Source organism: Histomonas meleagridis (genome assembly GCF_020186115.1).
Source record: "Histomonas meleagridis strain 2922-C6/04-10x chromosome Unknown contig_30, whole genome shotgun sequence".
Lineage (NCBI taxonomy): Eukaryota > Parabasalia > Tritrichomonadida > Dientamoebidae > Histomonas > Histomonas meleagridis.
The window spans coordinates 415573-436239 of record NW_027150858.1 but is presented as its reverse complement, the minus strand read 5'-3'; the positions used below and the strand labels follow the sequence as shown (position 1 = coordinate 436239).

At 27.0% G+C, this 20667-nt stretch overlaps 6 protein-coding genes across 6 annotated transcripts; 5 read left to right on the top strand and 1 right to left on the bottom strand.

Annotated features, from left to right (window-relative positions):
- Positions 1-545: 545 nt before the first annotated feature.
- GO595_004914 (API5-domain-containing protein) lies at positions 546-1988 on the top strand (the record flags this gene model as incomplete). Its single annotated transcript, XM_067918098.1, has 1 exon — positions 546-1988. The coding sequence occupies one exon, from the start codon at positions 546-548 to the stop codon at positions 1986-1988; it is 1443 nt and encodes a 480-aa protein (XP_067774932.1).
- A 207-nt stretch (positions 1989-2195) lies between these two features.
- Positions 2196-3065, bottom strand: GO595_004913 (protein phosphatase 2C; the record flags this gene model as incomplete). The annotated part of the gene is made up of 1 exon (XM_067918097.1): positions 2196-3065. The coding sequence occupies one exon, from the start codon at positions 3063-3065 to the stop codon at positions 2196-2198; it is 870 nt and encodes a 289-aa protein (XP_067774931.1).
- Positions 3066-5534: 2469 nt separating this feature from the next.
- On the top strand, positions 5535-6371 carry GO595_004912 (pyridoxal phosphate phosphatase; the record flags this gene model as incomplete). The annotated part of the gene is made up of 1 exon (XM_067918096.1): positions 5535-6371. One exon carries the CDS (start codon positions 5535-5537, stop codon positions 6369-6371), a length of 837 nt encoding a protein of 278 aa, XP_067774930.1.
- A 9097-nt stretch (positions 6372-15468) lies between these two features.
- On the top strand, positions 15469-16437 carry GO595_004911 (nucleolar protein 12; the record flags this gene model as incomplete). Its single annotated transcript, XM_067918095.1, has 1 exon — positions 15469-16437. One exon carries the CDS (start codon positions 15469-15471, stop codon positions 16435-16437), a length of 969 nt encoding a protein of 322 aa, XP_067774929.1.
- Positions 16438-17101: 664 nt separating this feature from the next.
- Positions 17102-17833, top strand: GO595_004910 (14-3-3 protein; the record flags this gene model as incomplete). The annotated part of the gene is made up of 1 exon (XM_067918094.1): positions 17102-17833. The coding sequence occupies one exon, from the start codon at positions 17102-17104 to the stop codon at positions 17831-17833; it is 732 nt and encodes a 243-aa protein (XP_067774928.1).
- A 506-nt stretch (positions 17834-18339) lies between these two features.
- On the top strand, positions 18340-18903 carry GO595_004909 (DNA-directed RNA polymerase I subunit RPA43; the record flags this gene model as incomplete). Its single annotated transcript, XM_067918093.1, has 1 exon — positions 18340-18903. The coding sequence occupies one exon, from the start codon at positions 18340-18342 to the stop codon at positions 18901-18903; it is 564 nt and encodes a 187-aa protein (XP_067774927.1).
- Positions 18904-20667: the final 1764 nt, after the last annotated feature.

Below are 20667 nucleotides of genomic sequence, written 5' to 3'. Positions count from 1 at the left end.
TTTTGTTATGATTTGTTACAATAATATCTTTATATCCTAAAAAAGTGCAAATCGGAAGATTGGATTTGTTTTATGTTAGCATGAAGATACGTAGGTAAAACAGTAATTTGTGAACAATATTTTCCCAAATATCCTTCAGATATATCCTAAATATTATTCTTAAAATATATATAATGAAAAATCAAAGATTATAGATATTACACATACTGAAAAAAAAAAAAAAAAATCTCAATTACATCAATTGATGTTTTTATCATTGCTTCTTTCCAATTTTTAAACATGTAACTTTAGTAAATTTCTATTTGATTAATTGAAATGAAGTTCGATGGTGTAATATGTATAAAAGTGATGTAAAAAGTGATTTAATAACGAAAATATCAGAAATGTCATATAGACATGATATTGATTACTTTAAAAAAGCCTTCCTTGGAAGCAATTCTTTATTATCTGATTTCAGGATAAAAAAGATATATAAACGTTATAAACCGAAAAAAACTCAGAAATAAATTCAATGAATAACCGTCAATACCAAATTAGCCAACACAATGCCGCCAAAAGCGAAAGCACAGACCAAATTAACACGAGAAGCACTCGTTGATTGTTATGAGAGAATGGAAAAAGCAGATGCACCTGCAGAAAAAGATTTCAATATTTTAATTGAAGGTGCTTCATCAAAATCTGATCCACAAGTTAAACTTCTTTCAGCACAACTTATTCCAAGATATGCAGAAAAATTTCCTGAGCAAATGAAAACAACACTTTCAGCAATGGAAGATCTTTCAAAAAATGATGATCCAAATGTACGTTTAATGACTATTAAAGGATTCCTTAAATTATATAAATATGACGAAGATTTCATAATACCAATTTTAGTAAATGCTCTTGGCGATTCTGATGAAAAAGTTGTTGGATTTATTGAACCATTTGTCATGAGCAAATTAGAATCAGATGACGATTTTAAATCCAGTTTTTTCAAATTACTTCCGAAACAAAAACCAGAGACACAATGTATAATGGTTAGATATATTAAGGAAACGGTCAAATTCACAACAGGAATTCTTCCAAAACTAATAGAAACAATACAGGTTGCTTTCAAATCGTGTGTAGTTGAAGGCCTTAAGTTATATGCCAGGAATAGGAAGCTTATTCCAGAAGATCAAGCTCAACCTTTAATCGGTAGCCTTCTCGAGCTCCTTGATAATTCACTTGAATCTAACTTTGATGAAACAGTTAACAATCTTCTCGTTCAAATTCTTAAATTCACACGAATTATTGGTAGTTCATCAATAACAAAGTTACTAAACATTATTACTACTCGTGTTATGCCCTGTTATGACTCTCTTCCAACCTCTGTTAAAATTGTTGTTTTACAGAAGATTGCAGACGTCGCACGTGACGCTGAAAACGAAGAGCTTCTCAATCAAATTTACAACAAAGTTTTTCTAAAGTTTCCAAAAGGAACTGATGAAGAAGTGAATTTCACCATCATTGAAGCAACTCTTTTTGCCTTCTATCGTCTTGCTCAAAGGTTCACAAACTCTGCATCAAAATTGATAGGAACCGTTTTGGTGCAAACGGGGCAGCCCGACGAAGCCGATGGAATTGAAGATCCTGATAAACAAAGCGAATATCAAGAACGTCTTGAAAGCTTCATCAAGCTTGCTGAATCATTCGGTGATCTTCATGATACTAAGTATAAGTTGATCAAAAAATATAAGGCAACAATCGATGAAGAATCAAAGAAACAATTAAAGGAAAGCATTCGTGCTCATAGAGTTGGTTCAAATGTTCATAGGATTTGTCGCAAGTTACTTAGAAAAAATCCATTAACATCAAGATTAAAGATAACTCCATCATGGGCCAAGAAGCATGCAAGAAAGTTCAGTAAAACGCGAGAAAGGTATGGAAGGAGGCGATATAACAATAACAGAAGAAGGACTGATAAGTTTAGAAGTTATAGAAGAAATAGACGTGAACGGAGGAATTAAATATATTTAATAAACAACAGGAATAGGCTTGATGTAACTAATTCTTTCTTATAATTTTTACATGTAAGTTAAGTCGATGCGTTTCATATAATACATTATGAATTAAACTATTCGAGTTTTTAACATCAAAAAAAAAAAAATATGAAAACATAAAGAAAAATTTACTTTATACACACAAACAAAACCAATATAAATTCCTGCTAAAAACTATCTTCTCTTTCTTCTCACCACGGCCGGGGCACCCAATTTTATATTTTTCTTCTGGAATGGCATATCCTCGTTTGATTCAATTTCCGGGACAATTTGCAACCGTTCAATTTCGTTACAATAACCGAATCCTTTATACTTTTCTTCCACGTCGAACTTGACTGCAATCACGCTGATGTTATCTGTACTTCCGTTTGCTAGCGCGGCATTTTTCAAAGAAGTTGCTGCGTCTTGAGGGCTTTTCGCATTCATGAAAATATTATAAGCGTCTTCATTTGTCAGAACGTCCCAAACCCCATCGCAAGCCACGATTAAACCTATTTCGTCAGCATTAATTTCATAACTTTTAATTTTCGGCATCGAAAACAATTCTTCTCCACACCACAAATCACCAATAGCTCTAGAGACGGCAAGTTTACCCTTAACACGACCATCAGTTACACCCAAGTTTAAACTCTTTAATCGTTTATACTCTTTTTTAAACGAAGCCTTTTGATCATTTGTCATTTGTTGGAAACCATTTTTTTTAATTCGTAAAATTCGTGAATCACCGATTGAACCTATGTAACATATGTTATTATATATCAATGTTACTGCTGCGGTGCAACCATCAAATAACTTACGTGACTTAACTTCCATTTGAATGTTTTCGAAACATTTCGGAAATTGTGTCACGTCATTTGATATGACTTTTGTTATCTCTTTTGTTATCATTTCGCTTGCTAAACGCGATGAGTTTGATCCAGCATGACCATCGAATATCGCGAAAAGCGAGAAATCGGAATTCGTTGCAATGGAAAAGTTGTCTTCCATTGTTTGCCGTAATCCGACAGTCGATGAATGACCGATTCCATAATTACCTTTCGACATTGTGTTTTCATTCGACATTATATGTATTTTTGTGTTGTTTGTATTATAATCAGTTAATTGGTTATTAAATATTTCTAAAAATTCGAAGTTTTTCATGCTTTCGAATTGCGTCAAAATCGATTCTAATGTACATGATAATTTATTAGTTGATAATGATAAATAATGTAACGTTGAATTAGAATTTATTAATGAGAACGTTTCAATGTAATTATTGTCTAAGATTAAAGTGGAAATATTTGGAAGTTCAATGTTTTCGAACTTGGTGATTAAGTTATATGATAAATCTAATAAACTAATCGTTTTAGGAAATTTATACGTGGAGGGAATTTCAGATATTAAATTATGTGATAAGTTTAAATATTTTAATGATTCGATTTCTTGAATTGCTGTTGGAATATTTATTAAATGATTATTAGATACATCAATGCTTTTTAAAAAGAAAAAAGATGATAAACATGCTGGTAATGATGTAAGTTTATTACCAGATAAATATAAAGTTTGTAATGATGGAAATGACATTATTACTTTGGGTAATTTTTCAAATTTGTTGTTGTTTAAATATAAATCTTGTAACCGTCGCGAGGACGATAGAGAATGTGGTAAATCTTTCAAATTGTTGAACGATAAATTAACGGTCACTAAAAACGAACATGATAAAAAACAATCTGGCAATTCTTCGATTTCATTAAATGATAAGTTAATTTCACGTAACAGAGGTGAATTTATTCCGGGTATTGATTTCAGTTTGTTATTGTTGAGTATAAGTTTTTGAAGAGTTTTGGCTTTTGATAACATTGTTAAAGGTAAAGATTCAAGTTTATTGTGCGATAAAATGATTTGTGATAAGTTCTGCTTATCAGGAAAACAGTCATCAAGTGTTTGGATGTTATTATGAGAAAGATTAATTATTGATAATTTTTGACATGAGGATATAAACCTTGATGAGACTTTGGAGATTTGATTCTTGGAAAAATCTATTATGGAGATGTTGGGTGGAATTTCGAAATCAATTTCTGTGATTCCGTTGTCAATTAAAGATATAAATTTCAGATTATCGTATTGGATACAGTTATGCGGAAAATCTTGAAATGAGCAAGAATTTAGAGTAAGAGTTTGTGCTGGAGTTAAGTTAATTATAGATTTGGAATTGTTCATCCCTAAGTTTAATGAACGTATTGGATATGGAAGTTGTGGAAAGTCAATTTCTGTGAGCTCGTTCCCAAAAAGAGAGATATCTTCAAGCTTCTGGAAACATGAAAATGACTTAGGAATGGTTTTAATAAAATTTCCTTCTAATGAAATAATTCGTATTGTATCTTTCCAAAATGGTTCAGTCTCTGGGATGGCTTGAATCCCACAGTTAGATAGATTGATGTTTTCTAATTTTGAACATTTTAAATTCCATATTGACTCTATATCAATTCCATAATTATAGGATAAATCTAAGATAGTTAATGAATCAGGCAACTGACAATCAATATGTAGAATCTTATTAAAACTAAGGTCTAATGATTGAAGATTGGAAAAATTTGAAATGTCTTCGTTATCTATATTTTCAAAAATATTCTCTGATAAATCTAATGAACGAATATTATGGTATGATGATAATCCTGGTGGGATTGATTTCAATTGGCATTGACTGAACTTAGCTTTGGAAATTTGAGAAATTAAATCTTCTTTCACTGGAATTTTATCAATTTGAAAATTCATGAATTCAAAAGATGTAAGCCTAGTTTTTTCGAAATAATCATCTGGGATTTGTTTAAGTTCTGTCATGTCAATTGGGTAAGAAAATTGATTTGCAAAAGTGTTAACGTATTCTCAGAAAAGAAAACAAAACCGTTAAAGCCCAATTGGTTAAAAAAAACGTTTATTTTGGCGCGCTTGTGTTTCTTTCTGTGGTTTATTAATCTTATTTTACAATTTTCAAAACATTACCAAATTTGATAAAATCCACTTTTCAATAAAAAGAAAACCCTGTATCATAAAATGATAAAATAATGAATTCCTTCAAATATATTTTTTTAACAGTAACTGTGAAATTTTTATAGAATGAGTATTACTAACTTCGGTTGTTAATAATTTATCCTTATTTAAATTTTACATTTTATTAATTCGTCTTAAAAATGAATCACAATTTACAAAATTCAAACAAAAATACAAAATGAAGTTTTTGGAATATTCAAATGGAAAACCCATATCAAATGTTTAAAATGAATTTAAATTAAAATATTACTTTGAATTCAAATAAAAGCTTTTAGAATCGAAATCAAATGAACAATTGATTTTTTGTGTAAAAGCTCAATCTTATTTTTCACATCCATTGAATGCATTCAAATAACCAACCATTATTTTATGAAAACTTTTGATTTTCTCATGAGAATATTTGTGTTAATCTTCCAAATGATAGCAAAGTAATTTTTGTTTATTTATTTAAAAGTTATGAGTATCAAATATATATTATTTGATATGGATGGAGTTCTATGGACTAATGAAGAACAAATTCCTGGTGCTGTTGCTGCAATAGAAAATTTACAAAAAGCAGGATTTAAAACTTTTGTAATTACTAATAACTCCTCTGATACAAGAGAACAAATTTCTAAAAAGCTTTACCAAATTGGTTTTCATTCTATAACACAAGATACAATAGTTTCATCGGGATATATCACAGCTCATTATCTTATTTCAAAAGGATTTTTAAGTAATAACAAAAAAGTATTTGTAGTTGGTGAATCAGGTTTAAAAAAAGAGCTCCTTCAGAATGGAATTAACGCTCTTGGTGAAGAAGATTTTCCTGATAAATCTTTAAGTAACATTAATATTGATAAAGAAATTAGTGCTGTTGTTGTAGGATTTGATTCAACACTTACATATAGAAAACTTGGAATCGGGAATCGTATTATTGTAGAAAATGATGCTATTTTAATTGGAACAAATTGTGATAAACTTCAACCAATAGGAAATGGAATGTTTGTTCCAGATGCTCTTCCAATCATTATGGCTTTAGAAACATCATCAGGAAAGAAGGCTGTGATACTAGGGAAACCATCAGAACAAATGATCTTCCCATTGGAAAAATCAACAAAAATGGAAAGAAGCGAAATGGTAATGGTTGGTGATAATTTATTTACTGATATAAAATTCGCCAAAAACATTGGAGCAAGAAGTGTTCTTGTTATGACAGGAGTAACATCAAAGGATGATTTACTCAAAGTCACTGATTCATGTTATACTCCAGATTATGTGATTGAATCAGTTGCATTGATACCTGATTTGATCAACAAAATAAATGAAAAAAATGGATAAAGTAAAAAAGTAATAACATTAAATTATAAATTTTGATTATTTATAAATGATGAAGATTAAAAATGTTTGGATAAGTCACTTTTGCTATCGTTGCTATTTAAATTGATAAAGTACGTTCGAGTTTAATATGGATCAATCTTCACATTTTTTCCAAGAATCTCGAACTATTATTTTCGAAAAAATTTTACAGGAATCCAATCATGTTAAAGACTTTCTTGATATTACCGATGGCGAAAATGATGAAATATCAAAAATCCTTCATTGTATCATCAATGAATATCAAGAAAATATAACAAAAAAAATTCTACCAAAATTTAATCCATCTGTTTTTATAAAGAGTTATTTAAGCAAAATGCAAAGTGAAAAAAATATTAATCTAATCACTGCAAATATAAAAAATGTCGTTTCAGTCAAATCAAGGATTAAAGAATATCAAATGGAACGAAATAAAAATCTTCTTGAAGAACTCAAAAAATCAAATATAGAACGTTTTAATATAAGTTTTAATCATTTAAAAAATAAAGTCAATAAAAAAATCCAAGAAATAAAAGTTTTACCACTTCAAGGTTATGTTGACATAAATGGCAAAAATATTTCTCCATGTTATACAATATTTCAACATCATTTTAATCCACAATATTTTCCACCAGAACATCCCTCAATAGATTCTTTGTACTTGTCAAAGTTTTTTTCACTTATACACGGTCATGATATTTCATATAATTTTTTTATAATCAATGAAAAATTAAATCAATTTAATGATATGATTCCACAACTTCTTCAAATTAGAAATGATGTTCTTAATGATTACCACATTCAACAAGTCATTATGCGAAATCCAGAATTCTCTGTAATTCAAGACTTTGATCAATATAAAAATTTTCTTCAATATTTGAATCAACAGAAATCACAAATTAATCAATATGACATGTCTAGCCCCAGCATTAAGACTATCTGTGAGTCAATACGTTCGAGTTTAGCAGATTTTTTAGATCATTTCCAAAAATATCAAACGGTTATCCATGAAAATTCAGAAGTTTACTTAACGGCAACCGCCAAATATAATTCTCTTGTCTTAAAATTAAGGATTTATAATTATTTAAAGCAAATATACTCGAATCAAAATTTAACATCTACTCGAGAATTAACTAATAGTCTAAGTGATTGGTTAGCATCTGAAGGGAAATATCGCAAAATGATACGAACATTTGATGAAAATCAATCATCAAATGCCATCAAAACAAAGTTAAAAGTTATCTCTCAAGATCTAGCAGTTGGTTGTTCACGTCTTGATCAATTAATTGTACGAGCAACAAATGCATATAATGGACTCGAAGTGAGATATAACAAAATGTTTCAACAACATCAAATTCCAATAAACAATGAAAAAATGGAAAATTTAAAGAAAAAAAGAATCGATTTACAAAACGCTACAAAACAATACACAACAAGTTTATCAAAACAATATAAATATTTCGAAAAGATGTCGAATTCTATCGAATTTTGTATTTCAACTTTAATTAACATAGAACCAAGGAATCCGTTAATTAACTTTTTGAATGATAACGATCAAATATCATTGAATTTATGGAAGAAAGAAATTTTTAACGAATTAAAGGAATTAGAAAAAAAAGAAATGAAAAAATTATTAGAGATAAAGAAAGAAATTCAATTAACAAAAGAAAAAAACATGAAAAATCAAGATTTTGAATTAAAAAATTCAAAAATTGATGTTCCTAATAATGATGAAGCTTATGAATTTTTGAAATCTGCTGTTTCATGTTATAACTGTGACAATGATGTTTCATATTGTGTGACTAAATGCGGACATTTGTTTTGTGATCATTGCATTGAGAAAGTGTTAAATTTGAAGAAATGTTTGGTTTGTAATGAGAGAATCATTCAGTCTGATGTAATACAAATTAATTGGGATTGAAAAAATTGTTTTTTAATAAAAATATACTGTTTTGCTGAAATATTTCTTCAGAACTTTTTTTTTTCATTTTCAAGAACTTTTTTTTATTTCAAAATATCGGTTATTTGAATGAACGATAAAACACGATAGCTATCAAAAATGTTGAATGTGCAACCGATCAATTTCAACACAATCATTGGGGAAAACGATCAAAGCATTTTTTTAGCAAAATCTGGCTCTGGCAGAATGTTAGTGAAAATTTTATGAAATAAATTTTATTGATACAAACTGGAAACGACTAATTCTTGCAGAAAAACTTATAACATCATAATTTTAAAGATTTTTATATAAAATTAAACGTGTTTTTTTTGAATTAAATTTTTATTCCAAAATCATTTTTGCTAACCTTTATATATTTTCTAGTAATTCTACAATTTCATCATAACCTTTTTTAGTTGCATATGTAAGAGCTGTTTCAATCAATTTTAATAAATTTCAAGTTTTATATTGAAAATTTAAATATTGATAACATATATTACATAAAGCATTTTAACATCACTCGCATTGATATCTATACCATCTTGCTCTATAAGAAATGCAACTATAGTAGTTTTACCATTTTCAGCTGCTTTTATAAGTGCTGTTTTAAATAATTTACATAATTTCCAAATGTAATTTAGAAATCCAAAAAGAATCAAAAAAATATCAAATAATAAATACAAAAATTTCTTGCATTGATATCAATTCTTTTATCTTTAGCAAGTTTTTTTACTATATTTATATTACCATTATTAGATGCCCAAATAAGTGCAGTCCAAAACAATTTAGGTAATTTCCAAGTATTTCTATGATATACCATAAAAATTAGACGAAAATTAAACAAAACTTATAAATATCTTTAGCATTAACGTCAATTCCTTCTTGTTTGAGAAGTAATTCAACAATATTTTCATGTCCTTTTTCAGATGCCCATATCAGTGAAGTTTTGATTAATTTAAATTAACACACAATAACAAATAAAAACCCAAAAATATTTTCACATAATCTATTATTAAAAAATTAACATCTTTAGCATTGATATTTACATCTTCTTGTTCAAGAAGTAATTTAACCATTTCATAAAATCCTTCTATAGATGCTAATATAAGTGTAGTCTGAAATAATTTATTAAAACTTCAATTTATAATGGAAAACATCAAAATTAAACATGAGTTATTATGTAACATAAATAATCATTTACATCATTAATATTAGTTTCCTTTTGTTCTAAAAGTATTCGTGCAGCTTCCACATTACCCTTCAAAGATGCACACATAAGTGGTGTTCTTTATAATTTAATCATATTCCAAATTTTATTTTGAAATATAAATTTATTAAAATAAAAAATAAATAAAACAAATATATATCCTTATAATTGATCGTAAATTCTTCTTCCCTACGAAACAATAATTTAATAACTTCATCCTTATCACAGCCCAATGAATATATAAGAACTGTAGAAAATATTTTAAATATATTCCAAATACTAATATAAAACATTAAATGCAAAAAACAAAATGCATACATAATATATAAATATCTTTAGCATCTAAATCGATTTCTTTTTGTTTGAGTAATAAATCAATTATATTATATCTATTAGAATTCATTGCATACATAAGTGCTGTATCAAATAACTTATATAATTACCGAATATTATAATGAAATCCCAAATTATTAAAACAAATATTAAATAAAACAAACAAATATCTTGAGCATTAATATCAATTCCTTCTTGTTCAAGAAGTAATTTAACTATTTCTATATGACCTTTATAAGATGCCCATATAAGTGCTGTTCTAAATAATTTAAATAATTTCCAAATATTATTTTGAAATATAAAATTATTAAAACAAATATTAAATAAAACAAACAAATATCTTGAGCATTAATATCAATTCCTTCTTGTTCAAGAAGTAATTTAACTATATCTATATGACCATTTTCAGATGCATAAATAAGAGCTCTTTTAAATAATTTAAATAATTTCCAAATATTATTTTGAAATATTATTAAATTATTTAAATAAACCCAAAATAAAACGAGTAAAAATTTTTTCATTAATATCAAGTCTTTTTTGTTTAAGAAATAATTTAATTATTTCTATATGTCCTTTTTCGATTGCTATTTCAAAAGCTGTATAATATAATTTAAATAATTTCCAAATATTATTTTGAGGCATACCAAAATTATTTAAATAAATTTCAAATAAACCAAATAAATTTTTCTAGCATTAATATCAATTTCTTTTTGTTTAAGAAGTAATTTAACTATTTCTAAATTACCTTCTTTTACTGCATTAAAAAGCGGCATATCAAATATTTTTAATAATTTCCAAATATTATTGTGAAATGTTCCAAAATTATTAAGATAAATGCCTTTCTCATTAATTTTAATTCCCTTTTGTTTAAGAAGTAATTTAACTATTTCTATATGATTTTTTTCAGATGCCCATGAAAGTAATATTTTAAATAATTAAAATAATTCCTAAATATTATAACGTAACATTAAATTATCAAAATAATGTTTAAAAATTAGAAAAAAAATTTATCATTAATAAGGTTTTGTTCGTTTATGAACATACAAATTTCAGTTTCGTCAAAATTAGAGTTATTAATAAATTCTAAGAAAAATATTTAAAGAAAACTTCAAAAAAAAGTTTGATATACCAAATTATTAAAATAAACCAAATTATAGAGATTGATTTCCGACCATTTTTTGTTAAGAGAATATATAATAAATTCTATGTTTCGAGATAATAAAATTAATTCCAAATTAAATTTTGGATTTTCTTTTTCCAGAAGAAAATATTTCATTAGAAATATATTTCCTGATTCAATTGATCCCTTAATGCATAAACTATAATTTTTTATTCCATTTTCTATCAAAAATGAAAGAATTTTATAGTTATGATATAAAACGCATTTTTCTTCTAATTTTTCCAAAGTTCGATTTGCAATAGTTTTACTGTCATAAAGATAGTAAAAAATATCATTCCGATGAAATTGTATTGCTGTTTCATATGCATCTTCGAATGATGAATGATTTTGTTCGCATAAATGAATAATTTCTTCATTTCCACCTGCAATTGCATATTTGCCTGTATTATTTACTTTTGCTCCATTCATAAGTAAATATTTGAAACATTTAACTGCAGAAAAAAATGCAGCATAATCAATTAATGAAATATTATATTGATTAATAAAATCACATCTTTCATAAAGTGATGGTTCAATTGTTTGATTAAAATTAAAATTTGTTCGTGATGATATTTCTTGAAGTTTCTCGATTTCATCATTTCGAATTATTTTCGCAATTTCATTCGGATTAAATCCTTCTTTAATTAATTTCTTATGAAGTTCCCAATCATTCTTTGAAAGTTCGTTGTAATTTTTAAGAAAGTGTGTGACATATTTCGATTTGTTATCTACTGATTTATGGTAAACAAAAAAATATAATGATTTCTTATTCATGATTATTTTTTGGTCAATTAAATTATTTTCAAGCAATTTTTCTAGAAGATAATATGAATCTTGTGTTTCATAATACATTAGAAGTTTAGCAAAAATATTAATTATCTTATTTCTTTCTTCATTTTCATCTTCTTTTGTTTGAAGCAATTTTAAATAATCAAAAAATATTTTAACAGATTGATTTTGAAAAACAAAATATGTATAAATTATTTGACAAATAATAAAATTAAATGAATACAGAAATTGTGCGTTTTTAAGATTTAAGGTTAAATCAATTGATTGATCTAAATTATCTTCCCTCAAATTCAAAATAATTTCCTCTATCTCTTGTAACATTTGCAAGTAATTTTTGGATTGATCTTCGATCTGTGCTTGACTGTTTCCCATTTTATCGTTACACTTGAATTTTTCAAAAAAAGTGTCAAATTCAAAGCATCTTATTGATGTAAATTATTTAATTTAAATGAATAAAAAATTATCGTAGTTATATTCAAAAACTGTAAGATTTGTGAATGAAGAAATGGTTGGAATCGTATTTCCACGGCAAATAAACGGTCTCTATTCAAAAAAACTTTTGTTAATAAATTGTTTTGGCGCCAAAGTCATTCGATATATTATGAGCAAAGTAGAGAATCAAAGTGCTGCAATAATATCTGATCATCCAAGTTCTCATTCTTTTGAACATCCAAATTCTAATTTTTTTGGACATCCAAATTTCCATTTTTTTGAACATCCAAATTTCCATTTTTTTGAACATCCAAATTCTCATTCTTTTGAACATCCAAATTCTCATTTATTTGACTTTAATATTCCGTATGAAAACACCTTAATGTCAAGAATTTTAAATGCATTATTTTTTGAAAATGATTATCCTAAATCTATTCCATATGATATAGTTAAAAAACCTAAAATAACTCATATGCAAAATAATATCAAATTGCAAAACAAAAATCTTTCAAATAATTCAAATTCAATTTCGATTATTCCCGAACATTGTTGTTTAAATTATGAGGAAAAGCTAATTTTGGAATTAGAATGTATTGGTATTTTCATTAGACCAACACCAAATAGTTTTATTAATTTTATCATAATTTTGAAAAGAAAGCATATCAATAATTTTCAACCATCAATCAAGCAATTTATTATTAATGAATTAATTAGATTCAAAATTCCTTATTCTCGCCAAGATTCAAAGATGAATCGTTCTGGGTTTCAGAAATCCTATATTCAATTTATATGTAAATTTCACACGAATAAAAAAACTGGTTGTAATTCGAAATTCAAAATTTATATCAAAAATGGTATTATTTACAGCATAGATTATCAAAACATTTATCACAATCATAGCATAGATAGATTATATATTGAAATTCATATTCCACTCATTACAAGTGAAGAAAAAGATATTTTAAGACGAGGTGTATTGAAAGGTATTCCTTCCACGAGTTTGAGGAAAATGATTAGCGCAAATTTGTTGCCACAGCAAATGTATAATGTTACAAGAAAAGAGAAAAAAAAATATCTGTCAAATGAAATTCAAAATTTACAACATTATGTTGAGCAGATTAAAGGTGAATTTGATTTTTTTTGGAAATTTGATTTCGAAATTAAATTTCTTAATGAATAATGAATTAATTCTAAAATTAGAGAATGTGCATATGCTCAAGATATTGTTGTAATTGATGACACCATGTGCACCATTTACTTTGATTTCCCGATTTTGCCATTCTTAGTATTTGATGAAAATAATAAAGTACAAATTTTATGCATTTCGATAATTTCAGGAAAAGATGAGAAAATTTTACCGAAATTATGTCATCATCAAAACATTTCATTGGCAATATTAGAGTATTTCTGATCGATAGGCTAATTGCTCAAAAAAATTCAATTAATAATATTTTTTCATTTTCATCAATAGTTTATTGTAGATTACATATCGGAAGAAATATTCAAAAACAAATTAATGTTAAGTTAGGGAAAGAGATTCTTCAATATTTTTTGGACTTCGTTAATGAAAAAATATATAGAGATCAATATATTCGATATTTGCAAAATATTAATTGCATTTACCCGAAAACTAATAAGCATATTACCAATTTAATTAATATTATTGATCATTATGATCCAAAAATTCTCAATACCCTGATTCTCTAAAAACATACGACAACTAATACAAATAAGGGGCTTTTCGGAAATATTAATAAGCGAACAGAACATAAAAGATTATCTTTAAAAGAAATTATATGTTTATTTGTAAAGCAATGCGAAAATTTAATCAAACAAAATATATCTTCTAAGCAATCAAAAGTCAAAAATTACATATATAATCAAAATGATTTAGGCGAATATGCAATTTCAATACTCAACAAAAGATATGAAGAATGTATAAGAATAATCCAAATGTTACAAAACGAAAATTTTTTAATTCGACAAAAAGCTCATGAAAAAATTGATATATGCAATTGCATCAAAGATGATCTACCATGTGTACATATTTTATATAAAAGAATAATGACATATGGTCCAGATGAAATATTGATGAAATTCCAGAAAAATATTTTTTACATTCATTAATAAATAAAAATCAAACAAAGGCACTTATTGAAAAGCTAGATTTACCAACAAATGAAAACTGGTCTTTCAATAATTTGATGGATCGATTGACTCTTTATATTTCAATTGCTTCTAAATCAGAAGACATAAAGAACAGTTTCAGAAAATTTTTTGAAGATGTCGATAGTAAAAAAGTTGAAGTTGATCCAAATGCGAATAAGATTATTAAGACACCAGGAGTACAGACAACTGTACCATCTAGAATTATTTCGAGTTTTTTAAAAAAACATTGTTGCAGTTATTGCCATAAATCTGGCCATAATATTTCTACTTGTCCATTAAGACAAAAAGAGAAAACAAAAAAAATTAATAAGCTTTTTATGTTTAAAGCAAATTTAGAAATCAAAACAATGATTGTTATGCAAAGTAGTATATTTAAATGTTATCTTGGTCTGTAATGCTTTTGATTGACGTCTAAAGTTAAAAATAAATTCTGTTTATTTATTATGTAAATTTTCTGAATCATTTTTTTTACTAAAATTTCATTTATGTTTCATTAAAATATGAGGAAAATTCGGCCAGAAGATCTGTTGAAAGCTGCTTCTTTGGTGCTTGGAAATTGGCGAATTGTTGAATTACCGATGGTTTATTCCGCCCGACTTTTTGAATAGCAAAAAAAAATTAATGTTTTTCAAGAATAAAGTTTTCATTTTGTTTTAGCAAATAAATGAACAATATCCACATCGAATAGTCAATATTAATTATTATATAAATTACATTTTTGCGCATTTAAATATATAAACATTAAAACACATTTTTCATCAAACAATTTTTATTTAGCAAATTTATTTTCTTCTTTGTTTCATTCATCACATAAATCACTGGTGATACGACAAAAACGCTACATTAGCTCAAGCACATTTTCACAATATAGAAATCTTCAATATATAGATGTGTCTAATAAACAAACTCATACTAATTTTGAAAATAACATTATTTCTTTATGATAAAAAAATTCCATTAGGAAAGGAAATTGAAATCTTTACATAAAATGCACTTAAGGTGCCCCAAAAAGTGACGGCTTTTCGACCATACCAAACACAATTTAATTCAACAGATGAGCGAAAAAGATTCTCTTGATGATTTTTTCGCAACAAGTAACCCATCAAAATTATTAGATAGATTTTTAGGGAAAGAAACATTAGAAGTTGAACCAGATTTAATAGAAGAAGATCAAAGAGGTTTCAAACATGGAATGGTTTTGAATCAAGTTGATGAAGCAGAACGTTTAACACGAACAGTTTTTATTGGAAACTTGCCAGCTAGTATCAAATCCCAAGAAATCAAAAAATTATTTACACCAACAAGTATTGTTGAATCAATTCGAATTCGAAACATTCCAATTGACACCAAATCTAAACTTTCTCGTAAGGTAGCTGTTCGTCGACATGAAATTAATCAAGCAGGTACCTGTTCAGCTTATGTTGTTCTAAAATCCAATGACAACATAGATGAGTATATCAATAAAATCAATGGCTCTACACATTTTGATCATGTTTTACGAGCTGATCATGCCAAAGCTGCCGGAGAGAAGTCTAAAATCGACAAAGACACAAACAAGCGGACAGTATTTATTGGCCATGTACCATTTGATGCCACCGAAGAGGAGGTTATCGAAATTTTCAAATCATGTGGCGATATACATCACGTCAGAATCCCACACGATGAGCGCGGAAGAAGCCGCGGCGTCGCATACGTCACATTCCAAGAAGAAGACTCAGTTCCACTTGCGTTAAAGTTCAACCAAGCGAAGTTCAAAAACGAAACAATCATCGTACAGAGGTCGAATCCCGAAAAGGCCAAAAAGATGAAAGAAAAAACGCAAAGAAACGAAAAGAAGAAAGAGAAAAAAGAAAACACAAAAATTCAGAGCAAAAAAGAGAAACCAAACAAAAAGCAGAAGAAATCATCGTTCGAAGGAAAACGTGCAAAGGCACGCGAAGACGATGGAAACCAAGCAATCAAAACATATTTGAAAATGAGGGCGCATATAAGAAAGAAGAAACTTGAAAAGAAAAATAAATAAATATTTCCTATATAAAACAATTGTTTGAATAAAACATATCCGATTTTATTATTTGAAATTAATTTGAGAATGTATTAATCTTTAATATTGACGATTAGATATTAATATCGAAATAGATGGTAAAATCAAATTTGATAAAATACATACATTGCTGCAATTACTTCAACAAAAGAAATAGAATGTATTCATAAAATATAAATTAAGATTAAATTTCAAAAAATTATAAATTTTGTAATAACCAAAAACATGATTTTTTTTAATAAATATCAATAAGACAAACATTGAAATTAGGTTATTGCTTAAAATGTTAGTTATTAATTGAGAAAATTGTTTGAAAACATGAAATGAAGTTGCTCTTGGAATATTACGACGATGTAAACTATCGTTTTATACTGAAAAACTTCCATCGCCAACTCAAAAGTCAATGAATTATTCTTGATATAAAAACCGTTGAATAAGTTTATTTTCAACGATTTATTTTTAGATGGCAAAAAACAAAAATATCTCAAGAAAAATATGATATTTCCGAATTTTTAATATAGGGTATTCTATAAAAATAAGCGTATAACAATAATTTTAATTCGTATAAAAATTAATCAAAAATTCGGTGTTCTAGAAAGAGTTTTCTTTTCTTTTCGGTTCAGAATAAAAAGGTTAAGATCGAATGCAAGACCTTCTTCAGCAACAAGAAGATTTGATCTATTTTTGTTCATTGTATCTGACCCAAAAGAGGAATGGTGATGCAATCGAAACCATAAAAGAGCTTATTAATTTAAATCCTGTTTTAGATAACAAAACAAGAGGTTATTTCCAAGTAGTTTATAAGCAAATTATCGATGGTTTAAGAAACTCTTTAGGGTTAGTTAATACATTCTACGAAATGGAGCAAGAGCTCAATCATACAGAAATGGCATCTTTTTTGCTCAAGAAAAAAGAAGAACTATGTGACAAATTAATCCCACTTTGCAAAGAAGCTATTGGACTTATTGATAATGTTTTAATACCAAACGCACAAGATCCACAAATGTCAGTTTATCTCTTAAAGTTAAAAGGTGATTTTTACAGATACGTTGCAGAGTACTCTGATGAAACAGAATCCGTGTCCGCTGCTAATATGGGTGAAGAAGCATATATCGAAGCATTTAATATCAGCGATTCCAATTTACCATTTTTCGATACTGTTCGTTTAACTCTTGTTCTAAACGCCGCTGTCTTCAGGTACGAAATTCGCAAGAACACAGAAAGTGCTATGGAAATGCTTGAAAACGAAATAAATAATTCAGAACAAATTCTTCAGAACCTAAATGAAATAGATCAAAAAGAGGCAATGACAACCCTAGGGCTAATGAAACAAAATCTTTCGATTTGGGCTGAAGCTAAGGATGAAGAGAAGTAGTTTTATATATAAACAAACCCTTTCAATTTCTTATCAATAAACGATCATGAAACTTGAAGCAAAAAAATAATTTAATGCCAAATGTAATTATTACCTAAGAGTGATTTAGTGCCCTCAATATTGAGATGAACAACTTTTGTAACAATATTTCCTTTTATTTATTCCTTGAAATCAAATGATTTGTTGATGAACAATTTATATTTATCCATAATGTTGCTACCTAGTAATTACCTTAAAAATTAACCTATTAAAAGAACTTTTTCTTTTCAAATCTTAAACTGAGTGCTTTTATAAAAAAAAAATTATTATATTTTTGATAACTTTCTGTCTAATGCTACACTAGAGGTATAATCATTATTATCTTTTTAGCAACAAACAATTTAAAAGCACGAAAACGAAGAATTAAGTGGATTTTTAAAACCAGGTATTGGCAAATAATGTTTAACTCAAAATTGGTGGCAAAAATTAAAGCTCTCAATTTGATTTCCAATTTTTTGGTCGTGCAAATGTCTGTATTTAAAAAAATCACTGCTAAATTTTATGTAGACCTTGCACAATATTACATTGGAGAACTTAAAAAGGCAGCACGTTTAGAGGTCACAAGTCGTCTTTTAAAGTATGATCCAATACTTAAAGGGACAATCATTTCTTTTTCTAAGGTTATGCCAATTTCTAAAGACGAAAAGCAACTTTGTAGCTTTGTATATGCTGATTCTCCATTTGTTCATATTCAAATGCAAGCAGAATTTTTAGTGTTCAAACCATATCCTGGATGCTTATTACCTGCAACAGTTGCATACTCAACGTCTTCTGCGTTATCTTTAATAATTTTTGATTATTTCCAAGGAACTGTTGATTTAAATGAACATAAAAAAGATTGGTCATTTCAACAAGGAAAGTGGTACAGAGGAAGTGAAAGCATTACTGAAAATGATGTTGTTGTAGTTAGAGTTACTGATGTTCAGCCAAATACTGATGGTGTAACAATTGCATGTATCATAGAAAAGAAATCGGATATTCCTCCTCAAGAAATAAGTAAACCAGAGGAGAATGATGAAAACGCTGATTAAAAATAGAGAACAAACATATTTGATTAAAATTTAAAAGCTTTTTTCTTAAATATTTATATGATTTATCAAACTTAATTATTACTCTTAGTAGGTGATAATATGGTACTACCTATTGGAATGATCCAAGTTTATTGATTTTATATTTTTTTCTTATTTGACCAGATGAACATATTAAAAATCGACGGTTATTTACCTTTGAGAAAGTGTTATTGGATAACTTCTCAGAAGCAAATATGTCGCATTCATTGAATAAGTGCATTATAAATAACATCATTCAACTTAAATCTAATTCCACACAATTCCTAATTAAGCTTGAACAAATCATTAAGTATTAACTCAAAAAAATGTTGAATTAACAATATAGGAAATTTCATGAAATTATTTTATATAAATTTTCCTTATCAAGTAATATGATATAATTTAATAAATAGAATTGATCCATTTAAAAAAAATTAAAAAAAATTACAAAATTTCAAAGAATAATTGGGAAATATGTTTAAAAAAAAAGATTAATCTGTGTGAAATTTTAAAGATGATTTGAAATGACGATGTAAGAAAACAACAAGAATTAAATTTACAAATAAATTTTAATTTTAATCAAACAATTGTACCATCATATTCTGAAAGATATTAATTTATTAATAAACGAAATGTTTCATTAATTAATTGATTATACATCATTTTTTCTACGGAAACATTCAAATGTTTCAAACATTTACTTCTTATTCTGTAAATGCATATCATTCTCGTTTTATTATTTCTTATTTTTAAAGCGATTCTCGTTGTAGAAGAAATTATTAACTCAATTAAATCACATAGTAATGAAAATTCAAACATACTAGTCAAAGAAATCATTGATCAAATGGAAAGTACTAAATCTTATAATTTTATTATACGAATGAAGAATTTTTCTAAAGATGGACGGCTGGATGAATTCCTTTCTTCGATTCGATGATGGTAATTTTCTAGTTCAACAAGATGTTCATGAGCAGAAGAAACGAAGAATAATTTTGTTATAATTTTAGAAAAAACTATAAAAAGTGGTGTGATATATTTATAAACTTATGATACAATGACATCTATGTTATTATGTTTTGAAACTGGAATAATTTTATAGGGTGTTCAAAAAGTCCTGACCCCCCTCCTCTCTCAATAAATAAACAATTTTAGATGTTCTTGTTTATTTATGTGATATTGTATTATCCATTGTTTTTTATTATTTACTTCAATCTTTTGATCCATTCCAAGAACACACTTTGAAGCTCTTCAAAAGTGACGTGTTCCCATTCCATTAAAATTTGGGTTTTTAATTGATGTTTCGATTTTATCTTTTTATCCTCCAAATATTTTTTTAAGTAACCAAATAACCAAAAGTCGCACGGGATGATGTCGGCAGAATAGGATGGGTGAAAAATGGATTTAAGCTACATTTTGTTTAGTTTTCGTTGAACTGAATTTTTTTTGTGAACTTTACAATTGTCCATATGAATCATCATTTGATTTAATTTCAATTGATTCTTATCCTCATTCGTATTTTTAATTATTTTTTCAATAATATTATCGATGAAATAGCATATATTATATTTTTTGGAAGAAAATCAATGCATAATAAATAATTTCCATTAAAGAACATTGTCAACATGATTTTTTCACTGGAAATTTTCTTTTGAATACGTATTGGCATCTCATTACGTGAAGCTGCTTACATATAAGAACTTTGATATATAAAATAAAACCATGACTCATCCCCTGTCATTATTTTAC